Below are 18,339 nucleotides of genomic sequence, written 5' to 3'. Positions count from 1 at the left end.
CCTTCAGAAAGTATTCATACCCCTTGACTTATTCCATATTTTGTTGTGTTACAGCCTGAATTCAAAATGGATTAAATATATATATTTTTCCCCATAATGACAAAGTGAAAACATGTTTTTAGAAATGTTTGCTAATTTATTGAAAATTAAATATAGAAATATCTATTTACATAAGTATTCACACACAAGTTCGAATCACCTTTGGTCTTTTGGGGTAAGTCTCTAAGAGCTTTGCACATCTGGATTGTACAATATTTGCACATAATTACTTTTAACATGATTCAAGATCTGTCAAGTTGGTTGTTGACCATTGATAGACAGCCATTTTCAAGTCTTGCCATAGATTTTCAATCTGATTTAAGTCTAAACTGTATCTGGGAACATTCTCAGGAACATTCAATGTCATCTTGGTAAGCAACTTTTAGGTTATTGTCCTGCTGAAAGGTGAATTTGTCTGCCAGTGTCTGTTGGAAATCAGACTGAACCAGGTTTTCCTTGAGAATTTTGCCTGTACTTAGCTCAATTACGTTTATTTTTAACTTAACAACAAGCATGCCCATATCATGATGCAGCCACCACCATGCTTGAAAATATGAGGAGAGGTAATCCGTGCTGTGTTTTGTTGGATTTGCCCCTTAACTTAACGCTTTGAATTCAGGACATAAAGTTAATTTCTTTACTTTAACATTTTTTTTACTTTAGTGCCTTATTGCAAACAGGATACATATTTTGGAATATTTTTATTCTGTACAGGCTTCCTTCTTTTCACTCTGTCAATTAGGTTAGTATTATGGATTAACTACAATGTTGTTGATCTATCTGCAGTTTTCTCCTGTCACAGCCAATAAACTCAAAACTGTTGGCATCGTGGTGAAATCCCTGAGAGGCTACCTTCCTCTCCGGTAACTGAGTTCTGAAGGATGCCTGTATCTTTGTAGTGAATGGTGTGTTGTTACACCATCCATAGTGTAATTAATAACTTCACCATGCTCAAAGGGTGATTCAATGCCTGCTTTTTTATTTTTACCAATCTACCAATAGGTGCCCTTCTTTGCAAGGCATTGGAAAACCTCCCTGGTCTTTGTGGTTGAATCTGTGTTTGATATTCACTACTTGACTGAGGGAATTTACAGATGATTATATGTGTGGGGTACAGAGATGAGGTAGTCAAACACTATTATTGCACACAGTGAGTCCCTGCAACTTATGTGACTTGTTAAGCACATTTTTCCTCCTGAACTTATTTAGGCTAGCCATAACAATGAGGTTGAATTCTTATTGACTCAAGGCAGTTCAGCCTTTTATTTTTTATTAAATTGTAAACATTTCTAACTTCCACTTTGACATCATGGGGTATTGTTTGTAGGCCAGTGACACAACATCTCAATTCAATCAGTTTTAAATTCAGGCTGTAAAGTCAAGGGGTGTGAATAGTTTCTGAAGGCGCTGTACGTCTTGGTTTGCTCCTGTGCAAAACAGTACGTGTAAAGAAAAAGGGGTCTCTTCAATAATGCAGCAGGCCATTGCTGCTTCCCCATTCTGAATGTGGGATGAATTTGGGGAGCGTTAACACACCACTGTTCTGTTCTTTCTCATGTGGACCATGTTGTGCACCTACTGTCACGCACTGTGCCACAGAGGGAACGCATGGCTCTCCTCCCCAGTCTCACAGGGGATCATTCATTCTCCGCTGCCTCAGCTACCAAATATTAAACAGCTCCCTCTGGCTGTGTTCTGGGCGTCTTGCACCTTGCGTTGCCTCAGTGCATACTCTTCCATTTAAAGAAATTAGACTTTTTGAATGATTTCATATGAATACTTGAAATATGAAAACTAGAATATGCAGTTTTGAAATGTTCCCAACAATGGACAATATTTCAAACCCGATGTTGGATCTTTTAGTAAATGCTTGCTATTATTTGTTTGAGAATACTGGTAATATACATGCTGTTGTGGGTGGTTGTGTGACTGTCTGAGTGTCCAACAGGGGGGCTACGCTGCGTACAGATACGCCCAGCCCACCACCGCTGCTGCCTACAGTGACAGGTGAGTGCATTCCACCTGCTGCATAAAATAAAACAAATAATATTACTTGAAAAAAATAAAAGACCATTGATATTGTGATGGATTAAATTAGAAGTTGTGACAAGGTCTGACAAGTGACTTCAACCTTTCCCCACTCTCCAAAGTATCTCCCACATAGAAGGGTGAAGATTAACTCTCTCTGGAGTTGTGACCCTCCCTCAGATTGAACTGTCCATTAGGAGATCCACTATGGCCTCAGGCTAAAGCACACAAAAAGTAACCTTGTTCGACAAGATGATCTATCCCATGCCTCTCTGCCTTTGACGGGCGAGAGGGCATATCAACTGTATTTATGAATGGCCTGCGGTCTGCGGGAGGAAGGGAGAGAGGGATGGATGGGCAGGGACTCTATCACTTCTGACTGATGTCATTCGGGTTCAGGTGTGCTCCGTTTGAGGAGGCGTGGCTGATTCATTCGGGCCTTCAAAGTCAGGTTGGATATGGGCTGGTTTGGGAATCTAATCTGGGAGGGATTGAGCATGTCACTTGTGATAACGTACACCCTGCCTGAGAGCCTGAAGATCATATCGATAATGTAAGATTTATCTGGCCTCGCCGCACTGCGAATTATGAGCAGCCGTGCTCGGAGGGAGCAGAAATTGGACAACGGCTTTTTCCTCTGGAAGTGATTTAATTCCTGTTTCTCTTGCCTATATTTTCCTCCTGAGATTTAATGTAATTCGCCCGAGTTGTTTGTTTTGCTTTGTTTTGCTTCCCTTGTCTGTTTGTTTCTTTTTGAATAAGCGGTCATGCCCATTGGATCAATAGGGGTTTGTCTCAGCAATACCTTATCAGACTTACCAGCGGAGCAATCAGCCAATCATGAAAGGAGGTCACAGGGATCATAAGAGGCTTGTAAAATCCCCATAAAATATGAAACATTCATTTTTCAAAATGCTTGTGCCCACAGGCCTGCTTTGTATTACCGAGGCCCTGTCAGGGGCCAATCAGCGTAGTGAAGCCACGTGACGTACGTTCTGAGGGGCCGTTTGACCTCGAGGTGGTTAGCAATGCCACTGGTGAGAGCCCATTTTGTAGATAGATTAGCCTTAGTGGGCCTCTGGGGTTTGGTGCTCACAGTAGATAAGAGTATCACAGAGACCACCCCTGACCATGTCATGGTACAGCCCATCCTCTCCCCCTGGAGCCTTCTCATCCAGCTCCTTCCCCCTCCATGTCCTGCTCACTGACCTTGGGTGTTGGACTCCAATGGGACACACCATATTTAGATCTTATATAACTCAATGTCCTCCTCGCCCCGCTCCAGCCTTGTAGGCTGGATGTCTTGTCTTCTTAAGGAAAATGACATTTCTCCCTCTCTCCTCTTGGTTTTTATTCCTGGTTGATTTGGTGCCCTCAGTGCTTGGCTGGGAGGGCCTTATCTGCTCCGTGCAGACCCTCATTTGCAAGCGAGCATTGAAGAAAAAAAAGTAAATAAAGGAATATGTGAAGTCGAGTAAATAAATAAATAAGGCACACATCTTGTCCTGTCTCAGAAGGAAATTGGAAGGATTAGTTCCAAACCAGCAACAATGAAAAGACAGTGGTGTGAGCCCACTGTTCAGCTTGGGTAAACAACAGCAGGGTGAGAGAGCGTACACAGACTGGGCCCAAGCCCTCCAGAACCTCTATCTTTCTCTTTCTCTCTCTCCGTTTCTCTTTCTCTCATCCCTCAGTGCCCATCACTGCCAACTAATCGAGGTGACAGTGAAAAGGACAATGTGTATTCACAGAGAATGACCCAACCACCTTTGAACTCCTTTTCTACTCAGCCTTGTATCATTTTCTAAACCAGGGGGTAGAGAGAGGGAAATAATTGTTTTAGAGACTTGAAAGTGTTGACTTTAGGGCCAAGTATCAAACAAGCATTGAAAATATAATCTCCTGGCCTTTTCCATTGCAGCTATGGCAGAGTCTATGCAACAGCAGACCCCTACCACCACACAATCGGCCCTGCCGCTACATACAGTGTGGGGACCATGGTAAGTCCACTCTCGCTTTCCTCTGCACCCTGTTGTTGGCTAGCCACACTAACACAGAGCAGAGGCCACCAGCCGCAGTACTCTGTCGCTCCAGGAGCACTCGGAGATAAAGACTATTGAACTAAGCCAAGTCAGTGGGCTTTATTTCCTCTTTGTCATGCTGTTTGGCACAACCTAGTGGAGTGCAGCAGAATTCCCTAGCATGTGGTCATTGTGAATTCAGTGAAATGGATTTGTTTCATGTTATGTCACACAAGCTCACCTCATACATACAATATTAATTTGATTCAGGCTTTCTACTGCTAAAATGGGAATGATCACTACAACTAATTCAATCCAAACACATGGGCATCTTCAACACTAGTATAATCATTTTATTCCTGCCACTATTCAACTCCAAATGAGTTGTTCCATTCTTCCTTTCAGCCAAACCCTAAACTTGAAGGGGTGAAGTTGAATGGTTAATGTCTGTTTTTAGCTAGCTTTTGCAGCTAACATCAAAGATGAAAATACTATCAGTAAAATACCATCCTATAATGGGGAGATAGTTTCTCAATGTTTTGTTTTCCAATGAGGGCATGGGAACTGGGCTCATAGACTCAATGAGGGCATGGGAACTGGGCTCATAGACTCAATGAGGGCATGGGACTGGGCTCATAGACTCAATGAGGGCATGGGACTGGGCTCATAGACTCAATGAGGGCATGGGACTGGGCTCATAGACTCAATGAGGGCATGGGACTGGGCTCATAGACTCAATGAGGGCATGGGACTGGGCTCATAGACTCAATGAGGGCATGGGACTGGGCTCATAGACTCATTTGAAAGATGAACGACCATCAAACGCATGCAGCAGTGTGCCGTGGGACGTGGAAGAGAAAGAGAGGGAGGGAGTTCTCTCACTCACCCCTCCAGTCCACAAGGTTGATGGGACGAGCGCTCTCTGCCAGACAAATGACTTAAATGTACCATTCCGGCATGCATGCGATTTTTCAACAACATAAAAAACAGCGTACAGTTCCCCGGTGCAGCTGCTAGCTAAAAGCTTTCATTAATTAAGACATTTATTTTTTTCCTCTTCATTTACTTAATTAGAAACTGTGCTTCTTTTCCTCCAAATTTCCTTCCCTTCTCTGCTACTCTTAGTCACCATTTCTTAGCCAGGCTGAATTTGGCCCTTCATGTCTGAGCTTGGGTTGTGTGTGTGGGGCAAGTTGAGGGAATCACTGTGGTGGAGTGGAAGTTGAGGGGATCACTGTGGCGGGGTGGAAGTTGAGGGGATCACTGTGGTGGGGTGGAAGCTGGTGAGGTGCGAGACCCTGGTAGTGAATAAACCATCTTGACACAATAGGAGTTCAGATCTTACAGTGCAGAGACACACCATGAAATAGATTCAGAAAAAAATTTGTTTGGTTACTAATTCTTTAGTCCGCTTTGATTAATGGTTCCAAAGGAGAGAGCAGCGATTTTTGCATTTAGAAACCTTTCAATAATTAGTTCCTCCGAGGTTGCTTAAAATTCTCTTTGCTGATTTCCAGTGTGCAAAAAAATTGCAAATGCTTTTTTATACTGATGAAAATTTTATACAAGCAAGAGGGTTCCTTTAAATTAAGGGATATTAGCCTTTGAAGGTTTGGGGCTTGCTCAGAGTACATGGGATATTGTGTGTGTGTGTGTGTGTGTGTGTGTGTGTGTGTGTGTGTGTGTGTGTGTGTGTGTGTGTGTGTGTGTGTGTGTGTGTGTGTGTGTGTGTGTGTGTGTGTGTGTGTGTGTGTGTGTGTGTGTGTGTGTGTGTGTGTGTGTGTGTGTGTGTGTGCCCTGGTTAACCAGAGCGTGGCAGTAAACCTAGGGAGCAATATCCTCTGGTGCAATACATATCCAGAAAGGTGTGCACCATGGTTGGACTTGAAAGAGAATTATGATTAAACTCCTTTGAACTTAATTCGCTTTGGTTGGATCTATGACATTGTTGTAGCCTGGAAAGCCATTCCGTGATGAATGTTTTCCTACAGTCAAAAGCATGAAACAAGCACAGTATTTTCCAATTTGTTGCTTAATGTAATTAATGCATGGAAACTGCATTTGAGGGCGGGGCCCACTTCTCCATGTGGCAAGCCAAAAGAAGAATATTGATGTCTAGGAAAGGGTTTTTCTCTCTGGTACAAATATCAAAATTATTTCAGACTAAGTTCATACTTTATCACTACCAGGTTCTTTATCCTGCAGCTCCAGCTCCAACACCTGGACCGCCCCTCCTCAGAACACACACATACCCAACTTATGCATACTCTAATGAACAAGAACTATTATTATTTTGATTAAACCAGCTCAATTAAATGCTATTTAATCCCATGTCCTTCAGACACAGACGTTTTAACAAAACCAATAAAGGAAGGAAATTTGTGGGAAAAACAGAACTCAACAACCAAGCTGTCACCACCTTAATACTGATTGGTCCTTTTTCATCTTTGATGTTGCAGGCTAGCCTATACAGAGGAGGGTACAGTCGCTTCACTCCCTACTAACAGAAAGAAAAAGAGAGAAAGACAGAGACATTACCCCCCAACAAACAAAAATCTGACAAATTAACAAACAAGCAAACACCTCATCCTTCGTGGAGCGCTAAATCAAACTAAAAGCTTCCAGGTCCCAATGCTGACCCCTCCCCCTGACACCCGCCCTCCCGCTACAGACCATTTCTACAACCTTGTTGATGTCATCATTGGTCTGCTCCTATGATTTGTTTTGTATTCATTTTGTGCTTTGGATTGATTTTGGAGAAGTTATGTTCTGCACATGTGACTGCTGTAGATGGGTGCTGTGTCACCATAACCAATGTGAGCCTACTGTAGCACGCATGATGCATGATCAGAGGGGTGTGTTTCTGCAGTGACCGTCAGATGGATGACAATCTAGTGGGGCATTAGATACACTGTTATTTAGCCTATTCTTGAATTGGAATTCAATGAAATTCAAACAGGAAATTAAATATTGTATTCCAATTAGCATTAGAAATACATAATTATAATAATAACAAAGACGATGCACATGCCCTGCTAATTCTTATTTCACAAGACACCACTGTCAACTGTATGATTGCTCTGTAATGTTGGAGTGTCCTAATGCACTTGAATTGGAGTCCTAACAGGGATGTGGTGTGACAGCATGCAGAGTGAGGGCCATTGCACCACAGTGAGGGGTCAGAGTTCACCTAGGGTTGAGACTGGGCTAGCTCTCGATAATGTGATGGCACTCTAGGCTAAATGACTTAGGATTGTGAAGGATTCAATGTCTTTGTTTATTTCAGGCACATTTTTTCCACACTGATTTGTATGTTCACGTAATATTAACTGAAGTGTACAGTGCATTCAGAAAATATTCAGACCCCTTGACTTTTTCCACATTTTGTTACGTTACTGCCTTATTCTAAAATTGATTAAATAGTTTCCCCCCCTCATCAGTCAACACACAGTACCCCATAATGACAAAGCAAAAACAGTTATTTAAAAAAAATATAATAATAATTTATAAAAATCTATATAAAATATAACAGAAATATCACATTTACATAACTATTCAGACCCTTTACAAAGTACTTTGTTGAAGCACCTTTGGTAGCAAAGCTTGGCACACCTGTATTTGGGGAGTTTCTCCCATTCCTCTCTGCAGATCCTCTCAAGCTCTGTCAAGTTAGATGTGGAGCGTTGCTGCACAGCTATTTTCAGATCTCTCCAGAGATGTTCGATCGGGTTTAAGTCCGGTCTCTGGCTGGGCCACTCAAGGAGATTCAGAGATTTGTCCCGAAGCCACTTCTGGGTTGTCTTGGCTGTGTGCTTAGGGTTGTTGTCCTGTTGGAAGGTGAACCTTCGCCCCAGTCTGAGGTCCTGAGTGCTCTGGAGCAGGTTTTCATCAAGGATCTCTCTGTACTTTGCTCCGTTCATATTTGCCTCGATCCTGACTAGTCTCCCAGTCCCTGCCGCTGAAAAACATCCCCACAGCATGATGCTGCCACCACCATGCTTCACCGTAGGGATGGTGCCAGGTTTCCTCCAGACGTGACGCTTGGCATTCAGGCCAAAAAGTTCAATCTTGGTTTCATCAGACCAGAGAATCTTGTTTCTCATGGTCTGAGAGTCTTCAGGTGCCTTTTGGCAAACTCCAAGCGAGCTGTCATGTGCCTTTTACTGAGGAGTGGCCTGGTCACTACCATAAAGGCCTGGTCACTACCACAAAGGCCTGATTGGTGGAGTGCTGCAGAGATGGTTGTCGTTCTGGGAGGTTCTCCCATCTCCACAGAGGAACTCTAGAGCTCTGTCAGAGTGACCATCGGGTTCTTGGTCACCTCCCTGACCAAGGCCCTTCTCCCCCGATTGCTCATTTTGGCCGGGTGGCCAGCTCTAGGAAGATTCTTGGTGGCTCCAAACTTCTTTCATTTAAGAATGGTGGAGGCCACTGTGTTCTTGGGGACCTTCAATGCTGCAGAAATGTTTTGGTACCCTTCCCCAGATCTGTACCTCGACACAATCCTGGCTCTACAGACAATTCCTTCGATCTCATGGCTTGGTTTTTGCTATGACATGCTGTGGGATCTTATATAGACAGAATCATGTCCAATTAATTGAATTTACCACAGGTGGACTCCAATCAAGTTGTAGAAACATCTCAAGGATGTTGTTCAATGGAACAGGATGCACCTGAGCTCAATTTTGAGTCTCATAGCAAAGGGTCCGAATACTTGTAAATATGGTATTTCTGTTTTTTATTTTTAATACATTTGCAAACCTTTCTAAAAACCTCTTTTCGCTTTGTCATTATGGGGTATTGTGTGTAGATTGCTGAATAAAAAATTATATTTAATCATTTTTAGAATAAAGCTGTAACATAACAAAATTTGCAAAAAGTCAAGTTGTCTGAATACTTCCCGAAGGCACTATATGTGACGTTTAGAGGTGGGTAATCATTATTTTTAGTAGGCTACGCTATCGACTCATCTATGAAGTACTGTAGTGCAATTCCTGATAACTATTCACTTTTCAGTATTGCACAAAACATTCTGTACCTCAGGATAAACCACTACAAGTGATTTGATCTGACAACTAATTGTATCAGTAGAATGCTTGTCTTGTTTATTGAAGATTTTCTTGACATAATCAGTGCTTGACTTGGGCAGGAGCTTACCAGAGCTGAGCACCGGCACCTCAGATGTTCTACTGCTTGAGCTCCTGCACCTAAATATAAACCGTACCAGCACCCAAAATGACTAGCATAAGTCAAGCATACCCACCAAACATTACCAGTGGGTTCCCCCACTTTACAATGACAGAGCATTGTCTTATTGGTTGATTTTGCCTAAATCTGTCTGGAATAGCTGATTTACTAGAGCAGGTACAGTGAGAGATTATAGACTTTCAATTATGAGGAGAGAAATGGACTGTGAACATGATTGCTTCATATTCCACTTTCAGGAGAAAATACCTTGTTCCATACAGCTCTAGGAAGAGTCTTGGTGGTTCCAAACTTCTTCCATTTATGTATTATAACACCTGCGTGTTGTCATACCATATTAATGTACTCGAGTACACGTCTTCAACTCAGTAGTTACCCCATATGAACTCTTGAGAAAATGGGAACATTTCAAATAAACTATTTTGTAAGTAGATCAAGCCAAGAGACATGATATATAGATCCGAATACAACTATGGAAATCTATAATTACTCAACTATTCGTATAATGATATAATTTACGTATGTATCCTCTCAAGTGTTATCTGTTTGTTAGACTTTATTTGTGTATTTCGATCATTTTGAAGATGTGACATGTTTATAAAGACATCATGTACGAGCAGTTATGTTTAGTCAACATGTTGAACATGACATAGATTAATGTTGTATACCAAAATAACATATCATCACTTGATCAAAGAAAAGCATAAAACATTGTTCTTCCTTTTATATACCAGTATTTAGGGTTCTACCATGGGGGCTTTTATATACCAGTATTTAGGGTTCTACCATGGGGGCTTTTATATGATTCAAAAAAGCTTCAGACATTGTTATTAATGTAGTTGTAGGTGTTTCTGATTAAATTACTCTGTCTGTGTGTGTGTGTGTGTGTGTGTGTGTGTGTGTGTGTGTGTGTGTGTGTGTGTGTGTGTGTGTGTGTGTGTGTGTGTGTGTGTGTGTGTGTGTGTGTGTGTGTGTGTGTGTGTGTGTGTGTGTGTGTGTGTGTGTGTGTGTGTGTGTGTGTGTGTGTGTGTGTGTGTGCGCGCGCGCGCGTGCGTGCGTGAATAGTAGGGTTGACACAACCCATTTTAAATGACTTTCCTCCCCATCCACTTTCATTGCGCCAGTATAAAACTGAGTGCTGCTCTGAGCGCCAGTGGAACTAACACAGAGAATCCCCCAAGAACAACGGCTCACTGAAGCCAAGTTCCACTGTTTCTTCAACTCAATTAGCGTCTACGTTTTAAGCTGAATTTACAACAGTGGAAGTCTGCTGTTTGAACACATAGGCTTGAGACAGCTCCACACAAAATATATATATTATAAAAGAGACACATACACTGAACGGCAAGTAAAATACTCCCCTCTGCCTTGGTCAAAGAGAACCTCATAGCTTTGAATTCTCCCTCTCACTGCCTCCCAATTCCTAATGATGCCCGTCATTACAGCTGTTGTTTCAAAATCCTGTTTTGCAGACGGCTACTTCTACACTGAGCTTAATGGAGAGAGAAACTTAGTAATTACTATATAGTACCAGTTGAACCGCTTGAAAGGAAATAGACTATTTGAAACCCCCTGTTCAGTTTGGGTGCAGATAAGTCATAAATGAGTTGAGTAGGAAAGCCACAGTGTCAGAGACTGAGAGCAGACATCTTAATGAATGCTGCTCTTCTGAAGCTATCGTTTAGCAAATACACTGGAGGCCATAGTGTGACGAATAGTAGTTCATGTTTTTCACTGGCTGTGTGTTTTTGAGGTTTGCCAACTTCTTTCCTCTAGTCTCGACATCCTGAAATCTCTCTCCATGACAACTCTTTGCCTCAATAAATCACTTTATAAGTCCTAACTCATTGATAACCTAACCTTGATACAATAAAACAGAATCTTCCACTTTAAGCACCCACTCATTTCCTGTCTGCACGTGAACCAGCCTGATAAGATGCTAGCTGCTATGAGAGGAACATCAATGCCCAGGAGGGGTGTTAGCCGCCATGCCTCACCACCACAAATTAGAGCAGGCTAATCAGCCACTATCAATCACTGTATCGCTAGCTTCACTTACAGGCCATTCCTACACTACATCTTCACTATAGCAATGTGCAGATCTCAGTCTAACAGCAGCTACATTTCACAGTTCAAAAAGAAAGTCGGCCTAGAACACACCTTTTCATTTACATCCTCTGCTTTCAGGGTTACTCGGGGTCAGTTTTATTCTTACATGAGGACATTGCAGTGATGTCATGGGTTTGAGTGTTGTCAGTTAAAGTTGTAATGTGTCCGTACAACTCTTCCTCCCTTTATAATCAATGTATTCATTGTTACACTGTTAAAATGTCAAATTATCAAGGCTTCATATAACATGTAAATAGCTCATATATATTGTGTCTTATTATATTTTGCTAAATATAAAAAATGTGTATCTATAGTGTAGAGACTGAAAGGTTTTCCAGTTTTATAATATCCTCTATCCCATATACATTTGTTTTTCATAGCTAGCTACATTATTAAAAACACTCAATGAAGGTGTTAAACCACATGCCCAGTCATATACAGTTTGCTCACATTTAAACATGTTTATTTGTGTAAATTGAACACACAGTTAATTCATTATGATGTATTTACTATTATAGTCAGTAAGCCTTGATAAGCTGACTGTTTCATTTCTTTCTCCATCCAAAAGATTTGTAGAACAAAAGGGAAACAAGCTAAAAAGTTTCACTTCCTGTAAATATATACATGTATATACACATATATTACCAATTCTCTGATTATCTGGTTTCTATGTATTCATATATATAGTGGTTTTATCTGTGTATTTTCAATTCAGCTGAACTTGTTCTATGAATTGTACAATATGTCATTTCTAAAAAAGTATATATTGTCTGAAAGGTGTAAGTAATTGGCTTTTGATTTATTGGTACAGTATATTACATTTCCTTTGTCTTCTTTCATCAATGACTTAGTTGTTAGTATATGTGACATATCTAAGCAACCTCTGATTGTTTTGAGTGTCAGAATAAAGCGGTTCTGAGAGCATTTTGTTTGTCATTGGAGCTCTATGTTTAATCTGTTGCCAGCTTGTTGATTGTAATCCTGATCAGGCACAGTAAAATGAAATCTTCTACAATTACTGTTCCCGCTTAATGAAACCCAATATTTCTACAGATTTAAACCAGCATTGTATAGATAATTAGATGTTCAATTTAGGTACAGTGCAATGCATTGAACTTCCTAGGTGACAGTGGCCACTTGCTACAGCACCGACCCAACCCTCCCCTGAATTCACTTGTCCATGAGTGATTAATATATTTGTCACTGCAGCTCCTCCAATGCTGGTCTGCCTGTCAGTGAGGAGCACTATATGTAGCGCAGGTGCTATTGTGTTCCCACTCTGCTCTGCTATATAGTGATACAGTGATGGGGGATATTTTAGTATAGAGTCCCCAGTGAGACCTCCGTAGGACTGAAGATGAGGCAGACTGCTCCATGGATGGTGAGACAGAGGGAGATGGAGGGAGAGACAGAGGGAGATGGAGGGAGCGACAGAGGGAGATGGAGGGAGCGACAGAGGGAGATGGAGGTAGAGACAGAGGGAGATGGAGGGAGCGACAGAGGGAGATGGAGGGAGATTTAGGGAGCGACAGAGGGAGATGGAGGGAGCGACAGAGGGAGATGGAGGGAGCGACAGAGGGAGATGGAGGGAGCGACAGAGGGAGATGGAGGGAGCGACAGAGGGAGATGGAGGTAGAGACAGAGGGAGATGGAGGGAGCGACAGAGGGAGATGGAGGGAGATTTAGGGAGCGACAGAGGGAGATGGATGAAGATACAGAGGGAGATGGATGAAGATACAGAGGGAGATGGAGGGAGAGACAGAGGGAGATGGAGATGGAGGGAGAGACAGAGGGAGATGGAGGGAGATGGATGAAGATACAGAGGGAGATGGATGAAGATACAGAGGGAGATGGATGAAGAGACAGAGGGAGATGGAGGGAGAGACAGTGACAGAGGGAGAGGGAGAGACAGAGGGAGATGGAGGGAGAGACAGAGGGAGATGGATGAAGATACAGAGGGAGATGGATGAAGATACAGAGGGAGATGGATGAAGAGACATAGGGAGATGGAGGGAGAGACAGAGGGAGATGGATGAAGAGACAGAGGGAGATGGATGAAGATACAGAGGGAGATGGATGAAGAGACATAGGGAGATGGAGGGAGAGACAGAGGGAGATGGATGAAGAGACAGAGGGAGATGGATGAAGAGACAGAGGGAGATGGAGGGAGAGACAGTGGCAGAGGGGGAGACAGAGGGGGAGGGAGAGACAGGGAGATGGAGGGAGAGACAGGGAGATGGAGGGAGAGACAGTGACAGAGGGAGAGACAGTGACAGAGGGGGAGACAGAGGGGGAGGGAGAGACAGGGATATGGAGGGAGAGACAGTGACAGAGGGGAAGACAGAGGGGGAGGGAGATGGAGGGAGAGACAGGGAGATGGAGGGAGAGACAGGGAGATGGAGGGAGAGACAGTTACAGAGGGGGAGGGAGATGGAGGGAGAGACAGGGAGATGGAGGGAGAGACAGTGACAGAGGGGGAGACAGAGGGGGAGGGAGAGACAGTGACAGAGGGGGAGACAGAGGGGGAGGGAGATGGAGGGAGAGACAGGGAGATGGAGGGAGAGACAGTGACAGAGGGGGAGGGAGAGACAGAGGGAGAGACAGAGGGAGATGGAGGGAGAGACAGGGAGATGGAGGGAGAGACAGGGAGATGGATGAAGAGACAGTGACAGAGGGGGAGGGAGAGACAGGGAGATGGAGGGAGAGACAGGGAGATGGAGGGAGAGACAGGGAGATGGAGGGAGAGACAGGGAGATGGAGGGAGAGACAGGGAGACGGAGGGAGAGACAGGGAGATGGATGAAGAGACAGTGACAGAGGGGGAGACAGAGGGGGAGGGAGAGACAGGGAGATGGAGGGAGAGACAGGGAGATGGAGGGAGAGACAGGGAGATGGAGGGAGAGACAGGGAGATGGAGGGAGAGACAGGGAGATGGAGGGAGAGACAAAGAGTCATTCTGGGATGAGATTAGCATGCCACACGTTCAATTGTTACTTCTCCGGAGGAGATGTGAAAAAGCACTACAAAGCCATGTCAAAATGAAAGCCTCGCCTCGTTTTCTTCTACCGCTCGGCGCCCTGCTGAATTAGGGAGAAACTGTCATGACAAGGGTCCCAGGACACCTGTCTCTCTCCTCCCTCTCTCTCCTCCCTCTCTCCCTCTCTCTCCTCCCTCTCTCCTTCCTCTCTCCACTACTGCTATAGGCCTCAGTATGACTCTCTTCACTGTAAACTGTAAACTCCAGTAGAGTGATAATGGCCCTCTGTTCTGTGGAGAAAAGTAGCATTTGCTTTGGCCTACGCTCTTTAAAGCACACTTTTGTGCTGTATGACTTTCAGACTGGCATGAAAAAAGAATGCTCTCTTTTTTCCCCTCAAAAGCTTCCCTTTCAGTAGATTTTTTAAAGCATGCTTCTCAATCGGGTGGTTTGACATCAATCCGTCAGCCCGTCTTAACCTGACATTGTGCACCTTTCCCCCTCCCTGGGGTGCAGTGCTTTAACAAAGATGGAGGGGAACTTTTGTGAGAGTAGTGTACTTTTTTATTCTATACATTTTCTCAATGTTTATATTCAAAGAATTTTGACTTTCTGGTTTCTGGTATGGAATCATCATATTGAATAGGTTTTTTGGAATAGGAAACACAGCAAACTTAACTCGACAAACTTTATGATTATAGGTAGTGAAATGCACAAGTAGGTTGTCTGTCTATATGTGTCAATCAGAGATGCAATGTTCTGCGTACTTACCCATGTCTCTCTGCTCTTCTTCCTATTCACCTCCAGTAAATAACAAAGGCAACGCTGTGCTCAGTATTGATGGACATCACAGATGAAAACAACGAGAAGAGGAGAACTAGCTTTAAGAAAACAACAGGAGAAGAAGAGAAGGAGTCCCTCTACTGAGGCTGGTGAGGAAAGACGGGAGGCGTGCGTGTGGAGTGGTGGTGTCAATACCAGCCACAAACGCTACAGACGGAGTGAGACAGTTTCCACCAGGGACTTCCTTTGCCGGGTAGAAGAGAAAGACAACGAGAGAGAAAAAAGAGAGAAAGCATCCTGTTATTATAACACATTTTATTTTTCTATACTTTTGTGATTTACAGCTTGTGATTTACAAGTAAAAAGTGTGTATAAAACAGTATATATGTACAAATATGTTTTTATGTTTTTGGTAAGGAAGACGAACAGTTGGCCCTCGATGCTGATTCTGTGGTGGAGAGGGAGAGTCCTGCTCTTCTCTCTCTGACACACCACTCCTGTCACTGACAGACAAGAGGAGGTGATGTATATATATATGCATACAGTAATGTTACAGTGGCAGGCTAGGAGGGTTCAGCATCCGGGCAAAAGCATTGTATTACAGGTCCACTTTCTGTGGGTCGGAGTCAATGGTTAACTTCCAGCTGGAGGTCTCTATGGTTACACTTCCTGTGTGCGGTCTTTTCGTGGTCTCACTGGTCCGCTTCCTTCCTTGCGCTGGTGCCACTGTTCCACTGTTCTACTTCCTGTTGCAGTGTCACTGGCCAGCTTCCTATGGGTAGTCAATGCTGTTCTCTACTTCCCTGTGGATACTGTCGTCATGACTCCACTTCCTCCTGGCAGCACCACTGGTCCACTCTCCATGGGCAGTACTGTCACTGGTCTACTTGTCTGTGTGTAAGCCAGTAGAGAAATGAGATAAGTTCCTCCCCCAGCTCCCTTTCCTCTCCAAGCCCCAGCAGAGGTCTCAGATTCATGACGAGAGAGAGAGAGAGAGTTTGATGCGTTAGTCCCTGACTTTCCTCACCTGCCAGGGTCAAAGCCCAAGCCTTTGTGTCTCTATCTGCACCAGTGGACAAAGTATCTCAAACAGACAGACCAACAAGCCAGGGTGCATTTAACTAACGATGCACGTTTCCAGAGAAGAGAAATACTCATCAATGTCCATGTAACAATTGAATTATAATCGAATAATCTAATTGTAATACATCAGCAGGTGCATAACCAAAACACAAGCCTAAGGCATATGGACTATGTCGCTTGATAAACATTATAGAACTAGTGCCCATCCAATGGTAATAAAGGAATGAGGGCTGAAACATGTCAATTACAATGTTGTTTTGTCAATGTATTCTGAGAATATTTATTTGTGTGATTTGCAGCACTGAAAACTTTTAAAGAAGAAAAAAACGTTTTAATTTGTTGAAGCAACCTTACTTTATATCAGGAGAGTCACTGTAAACATGTGTTTAAACAAGAATGTTGGTTCAGTTCTTGAATGTATTTTAATGTCTAGGGTGTCCAACAAGTATGTATTCTTTTTCTGTATATAAATATATATATATATATATATACATATCTATTATATGGGCTGTGGTGGTGTCAGGGAGTAGAGGGGGTAGATAAGGGGCACCCTCCTACAAGCTATACCCCTGATATACTGTAACATGTGATCATGTGTTATATGACTGAACGCGTGATGGTGATTGTGTGAACTGATCTTCCCCTCCCCCTGCACTTAAAGAGATTGGACAGGATCTTAAGCACTTACAAATTCGTAACATGCTGTATGAATTGGAATTCGTAACATATCATGCACATTCTTTTTGCAAGACAAAATGGATGACGTTGTACACAATTGTGCACAATTTTCGGGGACCGAAAAACTACTGGCTGAAATTATATGAAACCTTCATAATGCATCTTTAAACAAACACACATATGAACACACACTCAAATACAGAGAATCACAGACACACGTTTTGGCCTAGAAATATGCTACAGAACTGCTAAACAACTTGCTGATTGCCAACAGATAGCTAGTGCTCCAGATAGTCATACACAACTACTCTGGCCCTGCAGGGCCCCAACTACTTTCTCTCAGCTATATTACAGACACCCTTATGGAAATAACATGTATATTCGTCATCACATTAAGTAACAGGTCCTGTTGAGGAAGGCAATGATCATAAGCAGGTTTAGTGTATAGATGTAGATTTGATTGTGAGAGTTACATAGTGTATGTGGCTAACTAACTCCCAGTCAGTTTCAGGTGAAATGTGAGTGTGAAGAAATAGCAGGTGGGATGTCAGGCAGGCAGGCAGTAGGCCACCCTCCTGATCTCTGTGTAGACTGCAAGTACCAGTCCTTATCTTCCTGAGCCCTGAGCACAATGGCTTGAGCTGTGACATGAGCAGGATATCCCTCTGAGAGAGAGTTACTACTGTACCACCCCCTCCCGTTCTACTGTGTGAGTCTACCGCCCCTTTTGTATTCCTGACCCTACTGTACATAATATCCCCCCTCGCGATACCCCTTCCCCTCTGACTCCCAAAATCTTGTATTTTGTTCTATAATGACACATTTATTTATAAGGATTTTTTAAATATATCTCTTTCTCCTTTTTGTAAATGTTCCAGTTAAATAAAGTTAAAAAATGTTAAAAAATGCAATGGATATATTGAAAGGTAAAAGTCTCTAAAAGTCCCCTCTCCTCTGGCTCTGTATTCTAAACTTTGTGTTTCTTTTTTTCTCTTTCTGTATGCTTCTCTTATGTGCTTCAGATTAAGAGTTCTATTTATTATGACATTAACGTTATTATAATTATGACTAATTATTAATATTATCATCATCATCCTCATCATCATTATTATCATTAATAAACTTGTCTACTTCAACCAAAAGGTAGTGTATTTTTGGCCTGAGTGTTACAGTGTAGAGGAAGATGAGTTACTGTAGCAGTGTGTGTAGTGTGTGTAGACTCTCTAAGGACAGAACATCCCTTGGTGGGACATCACAATGACACCGAGAGCTGGGGGAGATGTGCCAGGTGGAAGGGGGAGAGCTGGGGGAGATGTGCCAGGTGGAAGGGGGAGAGCTGGGGGAGATGTGCCAGATGGAAGGGGGAGAGCTGGGGGAGATGTGCCAGGTGGAAGGGGGAGAGCTGGGGGAGATGTGC

At 43.1% G+C, this 18,339-nt stretch overlaps 1 protein-coding gene across 8 annotated transcripts in view; it reads left to right on the top strand.

Annotated features, from left to right (window-relative positions):
* LOC139565392 (RNA binding protein fox-1 homolog 3-like) overlaps positions 1-18,064 on the top strand; it is a 393,289-nt gene extending 375,225 nt beyond the window's left edge. For 7 of the 8 annotated variants that reach the window (XM_071385696.1, XM_071385692.1, XM_071385691.1 and 4 more), the window contains 3 exons: positions 1,988-2,046; positions 3,989-4,067; positions 6,548-12,326. In XM_071385696.1, coding sequence (XP_071241797.1) covers positions 1,988-2,046; positions 3,989-4,067; positions 6,548-6,592 — 183 coding nt within the window. In that variant the 3' untranslated portion in view covers positions 6,593-12,326. Of the gene's footprint in view, positions 1-1,987; positions 2,047-3,988; positions 4,068-6,547; positions 12,327-15,185 lie in introns of those variants that run through there. The other variant, XM_071385695.1, reaches the window with a different exon arrangement.
* Positions 18,065-18,339: the final 275 nt, after the last annotated feature.

This window comes from Salvelinus alpinus, chromosome 36, assembly GCF_045679555.1.
Source record: "Salvelinus alpinus chromosome 36, SLU_Salpinus.1, whole genome shotgun sequence".
In the NCBI taxonomy this organism is placed as follows: domain Eukaryota; kingdom Metazoa; phylum Chordata; class Actinopteri; order Salmoniformes; family Salmonidae; genus Salvelinus; species Salvelinus alpinus.
This window is presented reverse-complemented; position numbering and strand designations above follow the sequence as displayed.